The 18,953-nt window shown below is 34.4% G+C and overlaps 1 protein-coding gene across 1 annotated transcript in view; it reads left to right on the forward strand.

Annotated features, from left to right (window-relative positions):
- Positions 1 to 18,953, forward strand: part of LOC143239121 (uncharacterized) — a 66,761-nt gene that overhangs the window by 44,876 nt on the left and 2,932 nt on the right. The window contains exons 9-20 of the mRNA XM_076479963.1: positions 1,572 to 1,686; positions 3,324 to 3,621; positions 4,669 to 4,874; positions 6,378 to 6,619; positions 7,011 to 7,203; positions 8,896 to 9,051; positions 9,302 to 9,416; positions 10,982 to 11,151; positions 15,287 to 15,372; positions 15,880 to 16,125; positions 17,148 to 17,417; positions 18,111 to 18,226. Coding sequence (XP_076336078.1) covers positions 1,572 to 1,686; positions 3,324 to 3,621; positions 4,669 to 4,874; positions 6,378 to 6,619; positions 7,011 to 7,203; positions 8,896 to 9,051; positions 9,302 to 9,416; positions 10,982 to 11,151; positions 15,287 to 15,372; positions 15,880 to 16,125; positions 17,148 to 17,417; positions 18,111 to 18,226 — 2,213 coding nt within the window. The remainder of the gene's footprint in view (positions 1 to 1,571; positions 1,687 to 3,323; positions 3,622 to 4,668; positions 4,875 to 6,377; positions 6,620 to 7,010; positions 7,204 to 8,895; positions 9,052 to 9,301; positions 9,417 to 10,981; positions 11,152 to 15,286; positions 15,373 to 15,879; positions 16,126 to 17,147; positions 17,418 to 18,110; positions 18,227 to 18,953) is intronic.

The raw sequence follows: 18,953 nt of genomic DNA on the forward strand, positions 1-18,953 counted from the left end.
TCAACGTTGAAATATTATTTTTATAATTAGCGGAAATCAAACTTGTTATTTATCCCTGATTTTATATTAGCCTTATGCTTGTTTTATATACCCGAGTAAAATCTCGTATATTGGAAAACTAAATTCGAAAGGCGGCTATGCTATTCTTCATATTTCCAATAATTCTCATTCATCCACCTAACTACAACTTGTCTGTCTGTAGGTTACCTTTATAATCTTCATTACTATGCCAGTATTAGACCTTCATTTAATGCTCTATATTAAAGGTGGCTGGATGATATATAGTAATCATACTACCCTAAAACGTGTTTGATTTAAATGAATTTAAAAAAAGAAAAAACGTAAGGATGTTAGGACTGAAAGACAATTGTTGTTAATCTGGAAACCGAATTGTGTGGCTTTCAAATGTTGTAATGCAGTGGCCACTATACTGACCTCCAACATCATATATCATTCTACACGTGCTAATTCATTATTGCTAAAGTATTAAAGTATTATTCTTTGATATTCAGAATTATTATTTCTATTTTTGAATTTTTTGAACCAATAGGCATCAGTATTTTCATTACAGGAATTGTGAGAGATTAAAGGAAACTTGTCAGAATATGTAAGATGTACTCTATTATTTCTTTCTAGTTACGTTCATTAACATTGTTGGATTGTTTGTTTTATCTAGATCTGTTAGATTTTTAAAAATTTTATTCACATTACTATAATCCAATTATTAAAGATTATTATACATTGTTAACTTCTTACGTGTATTTTGTACTAACCCTAAATCTCCCAAGCTGGTTGAACCTTGCTAGGTATTATTAGGATTACGGCCGAAAACATCATTAACATTCAAAACATGATGCATTATAATCTTTATAAGCTTCTCTCTTAGCAAGTAACTTGCTCCGATTAGAAGTTAATTTTAATTTCCTTAAACCTGGTGGAGATAGTATATAAATACAGGAACCGTTTAATTACAACAGGAGTTGGTGATCTTTACCGTATTGATGGAGCCCTGGTGTATGTCAAGCATAAGCTTATACTCATTCACTTTGCTGTTTCTTTTCACATCGTTTAGTGTTAAGTTAATCCAGCATGAAGGTCATCCCAAACATAAAGCAAACTCAGTAACACAGTATTTTGAATAGATGATGAAACTCTTGTACGCACAGTGTGACCCCATGCATCTTAGACTTCAATATTGTTGTGGGGATGGGGTATATATTGACAGATATAAAATCAATGGGGAAACTGTGGACTCTAGTTCAAGAATCCTCGAAATTTAATTTCTACCGAATACCTTCAAAAGATTGAAAGAAAAAATAACACTCGCCATCCTCAAGTTAGCGATTTCACCTAAGGGTGAGCACAGGAAACATGAAAAATATGAAGTCCATATTTGCCTTATATGTATTTGTCTTCAGACGTAATGCAGTTTTCTAACACCTGAACTAAAACAAAAGGCTGTTTTTAAATTAATACATGCAGTGATTATTAAATAGCCCTAATTAACGGTAAAATAACTAAATATAAACATATAAAATGACCAAAGAATTTTATCATTTTGTTCATTCTAGTTTGTGTGGTCAACAAATAGCACGGACTTCACCTTAGCAGCCTTTACGGGAAGTAGTATAACAGTGACCAGTGACCAATTAAGCAGTGGTCACCCATTCATTGTGTCTGTAACTGGTGAGTTTGAACTTTTTATAGTTTATTTCTATTTTACTCAATTTCGCGTAAAGCTACACGAGGGCTATCTGCGCTGGCCGTCCCTAATTTAGCAGTGTGAGACTAGATTGAAGGCAGCTAGTCATCACCATCCACTGCCAACTCTTGGACGACTCTTTTACCAACGAATAATGAAATTGACCGAAACATTATAACGCCACCACCGCTGAAAGGGCGAGCATGTTTGGTGCGAGGGGGAATTTGAATCCGCGACCCTCGGATTACGAGTCGAGCGCCTTAACCAACTAGCCATGCCGGGCTAGCGTAGCATAAAATATCGTTTAAAACATTTGAGTTTCTTTAGCTCGAGATAAAATAAGTGTACATAGAGAATCTTTAATGCGTATTCATCACTGTAAGGAAAGGGAATATACAAAACGAAGTGTTACAATGACCTAACTATATTAACATCAGTAAAAATAATAACTGTGCGAAGATTTGTTTAAATAAGGAAAGAAAAAATGTATAAAAAATATTTTCAAAACGACCAACAACTTAATTTCAAAGTGTTTAAAGTATATACTTTCTACAATCGATTATCAAAGTTACAGTTGAAAACAATTTAACGGCTTTATGTAACTTGGATTAATTCATAATTATGCCACCAGAGGCACCACTTTCGGGAAAAAGTTTAGAAGACGGTCGCTGGACTGTAATTATGAGATGATTAAAATGAAAGAATATAAGCGTTTTTAGACTAATTGAAATAAGCTTGTGAAGAAATTTTAAATGAAACACAAACAGTCACTGGTTCAATAATAAGTAATAGTAAAATACTCAAAACTTCAAAGTGAAACCATGAACTTTATACAGATGAAGACATATTTAGCGTGATGTGTTAACTTGTTCCGATTGTTCTACTGAATTATAAGTATTTCAAATAAAAGGTTTATTTGTGTATAATTTTGACAAATAAGGCAACTGTAACGTTAAGAACGTTTCTGTTAATTTACGTTTTTCCTTGATTTGCGCAATCAAAGTTTCATAGATCATTAACTTACTGAGTAATGTGAAGTAGTTTTGCGATTTTGTTCAAATTCAAATAAAAGAAGAAGGAATGCCGTGAGTCAACATAATTATGTCACATAACATATAATTCCGGTTGTTGTTGCACCCTATTGGCACAACGGTATGTCTGCAGATTCCCATCTATAAAAATCGGGTTTCGATACTCGTGATAAGCTGTTGTTGTTGTTTTGAATTAAACACAAAACTACACAATGGGCTGTCTGTGCTCTGCTCACCACGGGTATCGAAACCCGGTTTTTAGCGTTGTAAGTCCGCAGACATACCGCTGAGTCACTGGGGGGCCCCGTGGAAAGCAGAGTACAGACAGCCCATTGTGTAACTTTGTGCTTACTTCCAAATAAACCAAAACGAAAACCTGTTGTTCTTTTTCTTTTACCAGGACTTGTTTGTCATTTATTCCCTTCGATGGTTCAGCTGTAAACTTGAAGAATTATTACGATAAAAGTCAAGGTTCGATACTCGCGATGAACACAACGTAAATAGCTTATTGTGCTTAAACATAAACGTTTACTCTTCTCCTCTTCGCTATATAACTTGTGAGCAAAGTTTTTCGACATTTTATTTTTCAGTCTCTGTGAACGGAAGTGACACCTTGTGGGGAGATGCGAGTCGCTTATTTGTAACAAAAAAAGATACACTTAAGCCTTGGATTGATCCTGAAAACCTTGTGGTCGGGAACGAAACAAGTTACTTCTCGCTAGAGGGCACTCCTTGCCCATACACTGATCCTAGTCTAGCTGCTGAGAGAGACTTCTCGTTTGAGTGGTCATGTTACCACCAGATGTCGACTACTTCTTGCTTTGGCGAAGACATATCAACCAGTGGCGAAACCCTCATTGTTCCAACTGGATACTTAGAACCAGATAGGTAGGTTTAATCAGCTGAAAACCCGGAAAACTAATCCATTTTATCGAGTTAAAATACATATCTCGTTATACGGATCCACTAATTAAACAGTTTGCTTTAAATTTATGTATTTAAGAATAATATCGAATCTTTCCGTCAATGGAAGCAACTTTAAAGAGATTACACGTAGTTCCATTTATGACCACACTTTGTTTCACTGTCATTACAAACGGATGTACTGATGATGCGATATCTTAGACTTGTGGTTGTAAAATTTTGAAAATGTTTTCAACGTATTTACTTGTAAAGAGAAAATGTAATATTTAAAACAAAAATCTACCGATATATATAATAAATAATGAACATTTCTTTATAAATAAGAAAAAATAGGACCAATGAGAAGACACTTAACGTAAACTTTATTCGATTTACCAATACGATATTTCTTATCCAGAATTGTTAAGGTAACTAATAAAAAAGAAACAAAAATAAGCTATATAATTGTACAACTAATGCATTACTTGTTATAATATACTGTTTCTCGAGCAGTGATGAAAACTACGATTTTTTAATAAGAAACCCTATGCATGACGACATCTAACGGTCACTTAATTACTACATAAACTTGGATTCTTGCGGCTCTCTGTCAGTTTTGATTTTAAATGCTACAGCACAATATTATCTATGTATTTATTTCATAGAACAAGTTAATTCTTACCTATCGAGTTAAAATTTATTCATATTATCATAAACACAATATGTATGAAAACGAATAACGTAAGTGAAAAACTTATAATTGGTACTTTGCACAAATAGAAAATCTAGTAGTTGTGTGATTCTTAGTTTCACATATTTTTCCAAATGGCACTTTCTTTTGTCCTCCATAGCACAGTGCAGCCTTATAATGACAAACATCTGGGTCCGATATCTGTAGTGGGCACAGAGCAGATAGTTCAGTTGTAGCTTTGCCCTCAACTACAAACAAACGATACAGTTTCCTTTAGGAATTTCTAAAAAATCCCACCAGAGCGTTTGGGTTTTGCTAATTGTTTAAATTTTTCTCACTAGGTATAACATAACCTTCAAGGTCACAAGAATTAACAGTAAAGCCGAGAAGCAAGTAACCGTTACCGTCCGACAAGGTAACGTACCTGTGGTGTATGTTAGGCGGGACAAGGTTGGACCTGTTAATCCCTTAAAAAGACTGGTGGTCAATGCCTACGTCACGAGTAATATTGACGTAACAATATGGTGGGAAAGTGTCGTTGAGAAAGGTACATTATTTTTACCCTTAGTTTTCCGGTTACTTACTATATCTAATTATAATAGTTTTGTATGTTTTGTCAACAACTACAATATACACTTCTCAGATTTGCATAGTTTATATGTTAAAAATACACGACTGTTAATTTTAAATTTAATATGAAAGTGTTATTTTGTTTATATTATGTGAGCGTTAAAGTCAGTTTTAGAAGTGATAGTCATGACAAGTTTTTCTTACATAACTCTTTAGGAATCATTTGTTATGTAGTTTATTTCTTGTGAATTGGTGCCATGTTATTCGAAACTTCAGAATTTTTCTCGTTGCTTTAAGTGAGTATTGTTACATCATAACGTCTCGTAGCTTACAAAATGTTGTAGGCCTCAGTCGGGCAATATATATGATAAAGGGATTAAGTTAGTGCAAGTAAGTTAACTTAGTGGAAGTGAAATTAAACTGTGTGTCAGTTTAGACGTATGGACAACTTCTAAAGTGAGTTTCACAGCTTGTATTATGATCACAGAGATAGAGAAAAATAACATAATTTGTCTTGTCAAAGAGTGTTTGAAAGTAATTGAACCCTCCTATGTGGACTTTGACAAAAAACTATGGATACAACTGCAGTAACCAACAGTCAAAGTGACCATTTAAAATGAGTGTCACAGCCTTGTATTGTAATAACAAAGTTGGGAAGAATAATCTTTCTTGTCAAAGGATGTTTTAAAGTAATTAAACCTGCCTGGGTAGACTTTGACAAAAAAGAGACAATTATTTAAAGCTCTAGAAACAATTGTGATAATCAACAACGTAACGAAGGTTTGTGTATTTCTTTGCCTTCTTTTTAATATACTATTTTGAAACTACTATGCTCTCTGTTTATTGTTGAAATTTATCGTCAGCAAATCACAGACACCTATTGTAAAGACTCCAGTTCTATAAAAACGTGGCAAGTAGATCTTTTTTCTTCAGGGATAAATATCTGTAGTATTAATTAAGAGAAAGTGTGAAAATAATTTATTTGAAGGGATGTATAAAAGTTTGTACTGATCATAGAATACCTTCGACTGATTTAACGTCCGATGATCTAGTCGATCACGTCTTTCATTTCACATCATTTATCTCATTAATATCCTTATGATAACCCTATTTGTACAAAACAAAACATTTTATAAAATATTCTGTTTTAACGATCAAATTTTCTTCCGATTAGACATATCGAATATGAAAGTATACTATTCTTGTTGAACTACTGCTCACCAGAAAGACACATGATATTGTAGATAAAGTCAACCTGAAATATTTATTCAGTAGAAACTTAATCCTTGTAGATATTTAATAGCGTTATTATTTTTTCTCTTTGTATACTGAATGGAAATCAATACTGACTATAAATAATCTTTAGTGAGTAGTACCTTACTAAATATTGATACTTTCTGTATTTTCCCACGATTTATGGTTTGAAGCGTGAGAAGTATGGACAATATTATTCACGTGATATTTATTTTTTTTAATGTAGAATTTGCTACAACGTCACTGGAAGGAGTAACGCCATCTTCGAATCCCAGAAATTACTCCAATCCATTGATTGAACGCCCATTTCCTTTGTTGATTCCATCTGTTAATTCTAAATGGGGAGGACTTCTCGGTGGCGCCTTCTACAAATTTAGGCTTTTTGCTGAACCGTTAAATGGCGAAGAACGAGGTTATGCTGACATAATTGTAGAAACCAACCGACCTCCTTTCACAGGAGATTTAGAAGTATGATAATTGTAATGATATTGTCGAAATTCTAAGAACTTAATGTTTTAAACAATACTTCTGAATATTATTAAAAAGTTAGATAATTATAGAAATAGAACAAAAAAGAAGATATTGAATTAATTAAAATATTTAGATAATCTTAAAGAGGTTATGCAGGTGTTTAAAAGAACCAGAGGTTTCTTCGTTTCTCTTCTAAATTAAAAATATTAAATAAGAACATTGTTCACAAATGACTTTGCTAACACTTTGCAACAGTTATAAAACGAATATTTATATTAATTATTAAGCGTTAAATATTAAATATGAGTATATTTCCTTCTAAAAATATTATTAAAGAGTTCGACAGATTTCTCACTCCATTTAAGATAAATTATTTGATACTTCGAAGGTGACTCCACCTACTGGCATTGCATTTCAAACTCCGTTTACATTGGATGCTTCAAAAGGATGGAGAGATGAACCTCAGGATTATCCTCTGAAATACACATTTTCTTATGAGTTAGCAAACAAAGATCCGACGACTCCGATAAAAGTCGTCACAGGAGCGCCACCTATTGTTAAAAATGTTTATCTTCCAGGAGGTACAAATAATTATATGTTGGTTGACTGTGATGATAATTTACTATCTACAGGGTATTAAAAGCTTCATACGCTTTAACGAATCCCTCTTTCGCAGATTTAAAATATCGTTCCTTCATTAAATTAAATATATTTATTATTCTATAAAAACGTTTGTAAATATAAAACAAATCTGTAAGGGAGGAGGATGTGAACTGTTTTCAAGATCAAATGTAAGGTCATTAGGTTGTCAATGATGAAATATAATAGCATAAATAAATCGATTGTTAAATATAATGCTAAAATGAGATTAAAGGTAAACTCTAAGGTCATAAAGAGGTCAACAATATAGCCTAATATCTTAACAAGGACTGTATTTATTATATTACTTTATTGACAAGTTAATACTAATACAAAGCCTATTTTGAAAGCATGTTATTCAAATTGATTTAAATATCAGATTCTAAGGTAATTCAAAAGTGGTCAGTCTGTTTAAATTTCATTAATGTTATTTTGATCCTAAAATATAACATTAGCAATCTTCCATGTACTATATCAACCGTAAAATATTGCGTTTAAAAACCCTTAAAAGCAATATATGTTTTTGGTAGTATTTACTAATCAGACAGTGCTTATATATATACCAAAAATAACTGATAAAGTTTTAAGACAATGTGTCATAACGTACATAAAAAAATAGGTTGGGCATTCAAACTGTCAATCATTATTACACTAGACGAGGAATACGTATGATTAATTGTTCACAGTTCTATTTTTAAGAGTAAATTAGATTTTGCCCATAAAACTAGGCTGAGCTGAATATTTTCTGGTCAACAAACAAAGATAATTATTGTAGAAGATTTCCTTGGGAGAGTGTCGCTGATCCAAATAGAAAAAACTGAGTACATACTTTGGTTTGTTTGATTGTTTGTTTTGAATTTCGCGCAAAGCTACACGAGGGATATCTGCGCTAGCTGTCCTTAATTTAGCAGTGTAAGACTATAGGGAAGGCAGCTAGTCATCACCATCCACCATTAACTCTTTCGCTACTCTTTCACCAACGAATAGTGGGATTGACCAAAACATATAACGCCCCCACGGCTGAAAGGGTAAGCATTTTTGGTGTGACGGGGATTCGAATTCGCGATCCTCGGATTACAAGTCGAGTACCTTAACCACCTGGCCATGCCGAGCCACATATATTGGAAAGCCTACATCGGACTTAGTGTATTGGTAGATACACATTCTGTCTCAGTGAACTTAAAATATACACACCGGAATCGCAGACAGGTTTTGGTTTTCAGTTCTATACGAAAAATCGGTTTTGAAAGTAAATAATTTGAAGCACAAATAATAAATGGTTTCCTAATATCTCGATGTATTGCTCTACAACGTTGGGAACTTATTTTGAAACGTAATTTTGATTTCGTATGAATTGTTTTCTTATGTGTGTGTGTGTATATATCTATCTATCTATATATAAGAATAACAACTAAAAGCAGCAACATATTTTTGTAACTTGGTACGAATTTTGTGATTTGCTTACAAAATAGTAGAGAAAAGTAGAATAGCTTAAAAAATAATTCCAAGCATAATGAGGGTTCAGAAAAACCTCTCGAATCTTAAACTGAAGATATTTTCCTTTTCTAAATTATTACTAAACCTTACAAAAAAATTACAAACACTTTTACAGGACCACGAATATCTCATTTCAGACTCACTCCAAACAACTAACGTTACGGTAGCTGTAGAGGTTTGTGGAGGTGTTTCTTGCTCAATTAATAGGCAGACGATTCCTGTCAGTCCTTCTGCGTCACCTGTTGAAGATGTTGAGACATTAATGACTAGAGCTGCTTTATTGTTGAATGAAGGTATAACTGTCGGATATCATTAAAGTACTTTATATTATAAATGGCTCTCTCTTACCTTAAAATCTAGTAATTCATCTTTCTGATTGGACTCTGCAATAAAGTTTTTATACAGTAAAGATGAAAGAAAAAAACAACAACAATATATTATATATTTCTCTTTATAATTGTTTGTAATGGTGTTTCTATTGTAGAGAATGTTTTTCTTCAGTTCCATTTATTTCTCTGAAAATATATATATTTATTTATTCAGGAGATACTATCGAAGCTTTGGCGATTGCCAGAACAGCAGCGCTTTCTATTGGTAACCAATCAAAAACGTTGTTTCAAGACATGGTTGATGAAATGGCTCAGAGGTACTTAAAAGGGTATGTGTTATTTAAACTAGTTACTGTTGTTTTTTTCTTTCTTGAAGTATTCTAGTATTCAATTTCTCTGGATGATTTTGTTTTATTTTGGTTTGCACGTTGTTTGTTTGTTTGTTTTTTTTGAATTTAGCGCAAAGTTACACGAGGACTATCTGCGCTATTCGTCCCTGATTTAGCAGTGTAAGGCCAGACAACTAGTCATCACCACCCATTGCCAACTCTTGGAATACTCTTTTAGCAATGAATAGTGGGATTGACCGTCACATAATAGCGCCTCCACGACTGAAAGGGCGAGTATGTTTGTTGTGACAGGGATTCGAACTCGCGATCTTCAGATTACAAATCAAACGCCTTAACCGACTGACCATGCCGGGCCGCACAACAAATTGTAATAACTGTTCTGTTTGTTCATTTGAACGACACCTTATGCACACAGTGGAATGAGTGGCCAAACCAAGGACCTTATGGTTCAGGCATAACCATTCCTAATTCCCAACTATCGACCAGAGGAAAGGCGATCAATCAGCAGTACCTGCCATCTCTTTTATAATACACTCATAGCTGAAATGAAGTGCGTTCGGTAGTACCAGGTTTCTAACCCTAGATCTTTTGGATACCCACTCCGTTATGCTAACTGCTTAGTAAGTATCTTGTTTCACAATAAAATGAAAACGAAACTAACAATAATAACAACAAGAGACTGTTGACGATTCATATTCTTTCAATACATTTAATGTTGTCTCTATAGAAAAATAATTGCTTTTGAATTTTATTCCAAGCGTTTACAATTTTCAGCCGCGACATAGTTGTTCATAGAGTGGTTCTGAGTGATTTTTCATGTACAAACATTTAGCTCATATCTCCATCTCTTGATCGACTTGGGATCTAATTTCAGTAGCGGCTATTGATGTTTCTCTCTCCTCTCTTTTTTGTACTAAATTACAACAAATGAGAAGATTAAGGAAACTCGTAATATTCAAACTGTTTTTCCTAAGACGAAACTAAGGAGAACAGTTGTCCAATCAACACGAAGATGCTAAGTTTTACTCTGTGTAAGACCTCAATTAGCGAAGCAGAGCCAACCAAAATTCTTAACGATATTAATTGACACATGTGTTTACACATTGTTTTTTTTAGCCACAAGATGATTTTTGTTAAAATTAGTTTTTGAGAGTAGTTGTAATTACTGAAAAAGAGTTAACAGGGTTAGTTATGAAGAGCGTGGATTTGAGCACTGGCGGTATGAAATAAAAAGTTTACTTTGAGATTTGTAGCTCGTTGGCTGTTGGACAGCATGCTATAGAAATAAATTCAACCAAATTTTATTTAGAAGAAAATTAGGACATAAAACCAAACCTTTGTAGGATTACTTTACTAATGTTTTTGTGTTTTTTTATTTCCTTTTAAGATATTTTTGATTTTCATTTGATAATTAGTTCAACTAATGATAATCATTAAAATAGCAAAACAATCCTGAAATGTGATTCATATTAATAGACACGAACAAAATTATTAATGGTATTAAGATAATAATTAGACGATTACTATTCTTATTTTAATTTCAGCATGATGATAGATCCAACGAATGCAGTTGTCGCAGCAGATGCACTCGACTTTATGTATTTGACGTTTAAAACACTAGAGGGCAAAAGCATCAATTCGAATACCGTAAAAAACCTTGTTGATTTAGGAGAGATTGTTTCGGATAGCTTGACCGGATCAGTGACATCTAGTGGTACGTATTAGAAAGAAAATGTTGGTTTCTTTTTCAGTTACTATTTTATTACCCTACTGTTGGAAATAGATTTGTATTTCCTAATTTCGTAGTCATGATTTAACTACCTTTCGTTTTTTGTTTGTATAACATCGATACCAGCATTAGATAGTAATATATGAAAACAGTAGAAGTAATTCACATTTGTGGTTGTAGCTCTTCTGTTGTTTACTTGCTTCCTACGCGCATGGTTGTTGTGTTATTCAAATAAATCTTGCTCAAGATGCTTCTAGCTGTAACATAGAAAGCATTACAAATGATTAGTGGTAACAAACGTTAAATATACCGGCCCAGTTATAACTGAAACTTGGATCTCTAATCCAGAGGCTGAGCATGACCTAGTGCAGGGGTGTGCAACAGGCGGCCCGCGGGCCACAACCCGGCCCGCCAAGCCATTTAGTGTGGCCCTAGTTGTTGTAATCTAACCATGTGGCCTGATCTGTAATCCAACGCAAATGGAATATTTTTAAAAGCATCGATCCTACGGGATTCCCAGGCTTCGACTCGACAAACTTCTAAAATTATCTTTGCTAGAGAGGAGCAGGCCGAATTCGATTGGTCGGCCTCCTTAGGGCATGAATAGGTGACGTGCACTAGCACTATTGTCTACGACTCAACGTCATGTCCTGAACCTCGCCTTCGCCCGCTGGCGACAATTTTCCCTAACCTCTGCTGTCCGTCATTCATTATTGGTGAAAATTGTATTACCTTTTACAGTTACTACAAGAGATTGAAGGTAAATTGATTATTATTTAGCATATTGTTGTGACTTTACTGAATTTATTAAAATTTTTGCTTTCAGATGCATCTGATTCTATGTACAATGTGACCTCGTTATTCGTGGGGGTTACGTTCTTTACCCTCCCGCGAATAGCGAAAAACCGCGAATATTGGACGCAGTTTTAAAACGTATATGTATGCGATTATATACTATATGAAATGCTTCCCAAACACTAATGATACTTATACTCATTGATGCAGTAATAATGTAGCAATATTGCATACTGTTATGTATTTCACTAAATTGTACCGTGCGTTACCGGGCTGTGCTTTGCCGTTTGCGTTGTTGGGAAGCTGAGGCAGTCAGCCAATAGCAGTCCAATCTTGTTTGGTGAAGACGACAATTGATAAAAACGGCTTGATTGAGTAAATACAACAGAAATCTCCTCGAAAAGCCCTTTCAGTCTCTGTGACCTATAAAAACGCAGTTCGCGCATAACCCGCGAATATGCCGGGCCGCGAATGGCGAACCGCGAATAGGCGAGGTCACACTGTATTTTGCTATTCTCAATTAATTTAAGTACCAGAAGGCTATGATCGGGATGCCAATTTAGAAACATGTGTTTCTGTCCATAAGAGGTTCCATGTGTAAATAAATTCTATGTTTTTCTACTTTGCTATTTTCGTGAGAATAATTTTTGTTTTGATTTCAGGGCTAGTAAAATGTCAGCAGTTAAGAAACGAAAAATTGATGATGAGGGAAGGTTATTCAACAGTGAATGGTGCACAAAATATCTTGTTGTCCCACATAATCAAGGTGTTGTCTGCCTCGTCTGTCAAACTACAATTGGAGTCATGAAAGAGTACAATATTAAGCGACATTACGCAACTAAGCACTCCTCCCAGTTTGATGAAATTGTTGGTCAGGCACGAAAGGACAAAATTGAACATTTAAAAACATCCATTGAAAAGCAACAAGGTGTTTTACCACTTTCAAGAAAAATTCAGAACTGGTGACAAAACTGAGTTTTAAGCTTTGTGAATGTATGGCAGAAAAGGGAAAGCCTTTCAGTGATGGAGAATTTATTAAAATTGTTTAACAATATTCACAGAATATGCATGTCCAGAGAAAAAATATTTGGTGGAGCAAACTAGCCTTTCCCGCTTTACTGTCTCACGCAGGACAAAAGATCTTTCAGAGGACTCAAAGAAACTTTGAAAGAGAGATTGAATTCGTGTGAAGCTTTCAGTCTGGCTTTGGATGAAAGCACTGATATCAATGACACATCCCAACTTGTCATTTTCATCAGAGCTGTTACTGCAGGCTTTGATGTTTTCGAAGAGTTTTAGATATGGCAAGCCTTTCCTCCACAACCACAGGACAGGATATTTGTGAACAAGTGCTTAAGGTTGTAGAAAAGTTTGAACTGAATCCTTATAAATTATGTGGTGTTACAACAGATGGTGCTCCTTCCATGACAGGTAGGACAAATGGATTCACCAAGAAATTTCTAACTGCAATTGGAGCACAAGACGTAGTTGTAAGCCATTGCATTATTCACCAAGAGAGCTTGTGCACCAAAGTTCTGGATTTTGCAGAAGTTATGAAAAATGTCGTCCAATGCGTAAATTATATTCGAACACGAGGATTAAATCATCGACAATTTAAAACTTTTTTAGATGAGCTGGACAGTGAGTATTCAGATGTTTTGTACTTCTCTGCTGTACGTTGGCTTAGTAGAGCTGCTACTTTGAAGAGATTCTGGAATCTGCGAGAGGAGATTAAGTTCTTCATGGAGAGCAAACGTCAGAATGTGGACTTCTTGAGCAATGAGAACTGGCTGAATGACTTAGCATTCCTCACAGACATTACACAGCATCTATCTGATTTAAACTTAAAACTACAAGGGAAAAGTCAACTTGTGAATAAGTTGTTTGAGCATATCTGTGCTTTTGAGAAGAAATTGGAACTTTTCCAGGTTCAGTTGAGAAGAGCCATATTGACCCATTTTACATGTCTTGCAACCAGGAAACTGGAATTTCCTAATCTGGATTGCACCAAATATGGAACCAGTGTACAAAAGCTGCGTGATGAGTTTGCAAACAGATTTCCAGATTTCAGACAAACTGAAATTAGATTGAAATTGTTCGCTCAACCTTTTGATTTGGCAGTGGAAGACAGTCCTGATGATTGCCAAATGGAACTCATTGAACTGCAGGCTGACATGGACACTAAAAGGAAATTCTCTGAAAACAGTTTGCTAGACTTTTACAAACTCTGTGTACGTGAAAAGTTTCCCAATTTGTCCCGTCATGCACAAAGAATTGCCTCCCTTTTTGGTAGCACCTACTGCTGTGAGCAATTTTTCTCCAAAATGAAGCTCATCAAAACCAAATGTAGAAGTCAGCTGACTGATGAACATTTGACCAGTCAGTTAAGAGTGGCAACCACTTCTGTCAAAGCTGATATTGACAAGCTCTGCAAGGACTCTAAATTTCAAGTGTCGCACTAAAATGATCACTCATGCAAAAATATAAAATATTATTGCTTGCATTTTGAGAATTTTTTTTTAATTTATTGTGCATGTACACGAATAAGCTTGTTTTTTAAGTGGCCCCGCTTGATTGATGAAGTTGGTTATATGGCCCACCGACGAAAAATGTTGCACACCCCTGACCTAGTGAATAGCATGCACGGATTGTGAATCCCAAGGTTATGAATAACAACCCTTTATCGCTAAAACATACTCCGTACTTTGGGGCCGTAGATGGGTTTTAAAAGTGACAGTCAAATCCCACTGTTTTATTAGAGTATATCACGGTTGGTGGTGGATACTGTTAACAAGCTGTATTTCCTAGTTTAACGGTTCAAAATTAGGAGAGGCCTTGCATTGATAGCTGTTCTGCGAAAATTCTGAAATAAACAAGCAAAAAACTGTTTGTACAGACCATAAGGTTCCATTCGAGTTAAAATTTGTAATGTTGAAAGGAAATATATAATTTCTGTAAACTGTAAAACAGTCTATTTTATTGCAGCATACAGCTGCAAAACTGCTTACTGACTATCGTTTTATATAACCTACAGTTTCCAATGAATAAACGGCAAATTTACAGACTCAGAGGATTAAAATCTAGGGCTCGATTCCCAGGGGCAGATTAGAGCCTAAACAGCTTATTCAAAAACTTTGCACATAAACAATAGTATAATGTGGTGTGTAAAAAGGTGTTTTAGTATGTTAGTGATGTGTAACGAGTATCTTATCTGGTAGATGTTGATATTCTGAAGTATTTATTGGTTAACACAATACTTTTGTAACATGAATGCCAACGTCGAAATCTGGGCTTAAGCCTACTTAACGTTTTTCGTTCATCTTAGATTTGATGGCGGTGGAAGAAGGTACTTTGTCACGGGTAAAGCGGTCTACAACGTCGTACGATGTATCAGTCCTCGATGTCTTTACTGTACGTATCAAGTGAAAACTATTTATCTATGTATAATGTTACATGACATATGACATAAGAAAAAATGAAAAATATTCATATCTATCTCAAAACAATAAACAGAAAATTTCATAATTATTTATATGCATTTAATCACTTTTTATGTTTACAGTTTTACTTGTCACAAGAAACTGGTATTAGGCCTATTTCACTTTTAAACACTGCACTCTTAATCTAGTCCCTTGGAGATCTTAAAGAATTAAAGGAGTTTGTAACAATAGTAATCCAACAACACTATATTTGTTATACCTACGACGCATTTCTCACAATACAGGGCTTTTAATGCCGACTGTAATCATTATTGTTGACTTTTAAAGGGCGCACATACAATAATGGTATCTATAATTTTGTTTGTAATGAAATGCTTAAGTCTTGTTATTTCTAGACACATTAATATCAAATGCAATGGAAAAGGATGCCTCAAAAGCACAATGTAACCATGTTTATTAATATTTTTATTATTCTTAGGTAAACACCCTTTTAACGATTAAAACCCTGAAGTTGATAACTGATCCAACTACTTCTGATGTGATGAACCTAATAAGTGACGTTACTAACTATCTGGCTGGTATGTGTCAATATCTTGTTGTGAGTGAAGACCCTGCTATAGCCGCGACATCTGTTATCGGTATTCGGAGTGAAAAGCTGGAATTCGAATTTTTGTCTGGACAAAGAGTAACCATTGCGTCCCTAAACAGTGGTGAGAATAACCAGGTAAAGAATGGTCCACTAAGTTATTTTCCAGAGTTGATGAAACGTTCTATTAGAATGATAATTATAATATGTTCTCGGAGAACTTTAGCTTTTGAAACCGGAGGATGAAGAGCTATCAGCCTGCTTACATCACACTGACGACGTTTTATTTATTGAACTCGTAATCAAAATTAAGCCTGACATTTAGCGATTTATTTTTAAACTATTCACTTCCAGCTGGATCCATATGTTACATTGTGTTTAGTAATTTTGTGATTTTGTTTGTTTATAACATTCTAGCGATAATTAGTGGAACTAACTGCAATATTGGTGTCATTTTATATGTATATACATTTCTATCTAATATACATGTTATTGGGAAACCAAAAGTAATGGTCTCTGGAGCATTTTGGTGCATAAAAGATTTAGAGAAACTTGCCAAAAGAAAGATGCTGGGGTCCAAAGAGAAGTCTAGAAGTTTCACTGTGGTTAAACGAATAACAATTGAGAATCAGGAATACAACACTAAATATTAATTTTAGTGTTTTTTATATTATATTATGCTTTATTTTTTCTTCAACGTCAGTATTGATTACATGTTTAATACATACATACTCATCTTTTATTATTTATATGAATTTATTTTAACGATTATTTTACATTGTTAACTAAGTACATGGGCTTAGGACTATGCTAAATCTTCTAATCTGAGCCAACCTCATAAGATGCTATTGGGATTACGGCCGAAAACATTGGTAACAGCGAAGGAGAATGCCGAACTGATGAATGAAGTTTTTTTAATTATTGTAAGGTTTTGTTTTATAACTTTTCCTATTCTAAGTTAGAAGGATTTGTAACTTATCCATGTTAATGACTGGGGTAATTTTTAATTCTGATCTACGTAGGTAACTTACTTTGACAAGAAGAATTAAAATAATGTTTTATCACTTGTTTTTTTTCCTATATAAGAACACTGTTAATAAATGTTTTTTTTTATTCCTCATGTAATAACATGAAAGTTTTGTGTTTTATTATCGTTGCAGGCCATCTTGGGCTCTGAGATAATTGACACATACCGAGCTTGGCAATGTTCTGATCGTCAGTTTTGTTATAGTGCGTGTGTGGGGTCCGCAGAAGTGAAGTCAGATGAAGCATCGTTAGCTGTTGGGGAAGTTTTACGTGGGCCTCTTGTTTTGTTTCAGTTTTTTAACCCTATTACTGGCCACCAGATGGCAATTGAACCACTTTCGATCCCCATTATTCTCAATATTTCTATAGAAATTTTCGAAATTGGCAACGATGAAATGTTTGTGGTAAGTGGTGATATTGGTTTATTAATACCAGCTATTTAAAGAGATATATACAAGACAGAACACTCCAGGGTAGATACGACGTTTGGAAACTACACATTTACATATGAGTCTTAATGAGTAAAGTTAAAATGAGTGCTATATATCACCTAGGTTGACGATGAAAATTGTCCATATAACACCTTTGTGGGTTTATAAAGAGTTATACAACATTTAGGTTTACGAAGGATTGTCTGTATAGCATCCTTGGTTGATGAAGGATTATCTGTATAACACCTAGACTGGAAAAGGATGACCTGTAGATCTGTATTTTGGTTGACATCCGATCATATAATAATGCCCTTCGGTTATTCAAAGAGAAGGTTGGGCCTTATAATGTTAAAATTTGGGATTTGATCTCTGTGATGGATAAAAAAACAATAGCCTATTGAGTAGTTGGTAATATTTTTAATTGTACTTTTCTCTACCTGTCCCCTACAGGTTTTTAGAATGTTACACCTGAATCCGGAAAGAATGGTGCGGATAGCATTATTATCAGTGTTACTGTCATAGAGTATTAAATAAACCACAGAAAATAAACAGTTAGTTTTCAATCAATCAATATGTATAGATAGAAGGTTAATTGATTATTGTAGTATATCTTGAACCAACAGTTTGTTTGATGGTTCTAAAGTAGAACAACTAACCCTATTTTAGTGTGGAGCGTTTGATCCAGGTACATTGGCGTGGGACACCGATGAATGTGAAAAACTAGGACAGGATCTAATAAGTGGACACCTCACCTGTGCTTGCCACAGCTTCGGTTATTATGGGTAAGAAAATATTTGTCTAGATAGTTGGTATTTCTGCATGATCAACCTAAGCACGTAACGATATCACGTGTTATTTCCTTACAGTAAACACTTCCTAAACCCCCTCTCCAAATATGGTTCCTTGAGCGCTCCCCTCTTTTTTCTGTTTATAAGTGAGTATAATAGTGACTTATATGACGAGATATAATACACGGATACACATTAAAATGCTATACGTCGTGTAGTAATTACTTCTTATTTTGATTAATAAGAAATATATTTAAACACTTAATTTTGAATTGTTACACCATCAACTTTACCCTAACTGCTTACGACCCCCACAAGAGATTATTTTGTGCTCCCTGAGAAGGGGGGGGGGTCGCTCAACACTTTGAGAAAAGCCAGCTTCCCGAATATGTGAAAGAAAAGTAATTCTTTGACTTTGGTTTCATGTCTCCTGGAAACAGTAAGGAAGGCTACTTGTAAGAAAAAAAACTATTTAAGCCCTATGATTTAAATACAGTTAATAAGTGAGAACTTTATAGTTCTGTTATTACTGAATTAATTAATAAGGCCAATTATCCAGTTAATTTGAAAATACAATAAGAGCAACTTTTACAGTGTCCAAGTTCTAATTTTAATATTTCATTTGTTTGTTTATGATTAAACACAAACCTATGCAATGGGCTATCTGCTCACAACCGGTATCGAAACCCGGATTCTAGCGTTATAGGTCCGCAGACATACC

This window comes from Tachypleus tridentatus, chromosome 13 (genome assembly GCF_004210375.1).
Source record: "Tachypleus tridentatus isolate NWPU-2018 chromosome 13, ASM421037v1, whole genome shotgun sequence".
Classification (NCBI taxonomy): domain Eukaryota; kingdom Metazoa; phylum Arthropoda; class Merostomata; order Xiphosura; family Limulidae; genus Tachypleus; species Tachypleus tridentatus.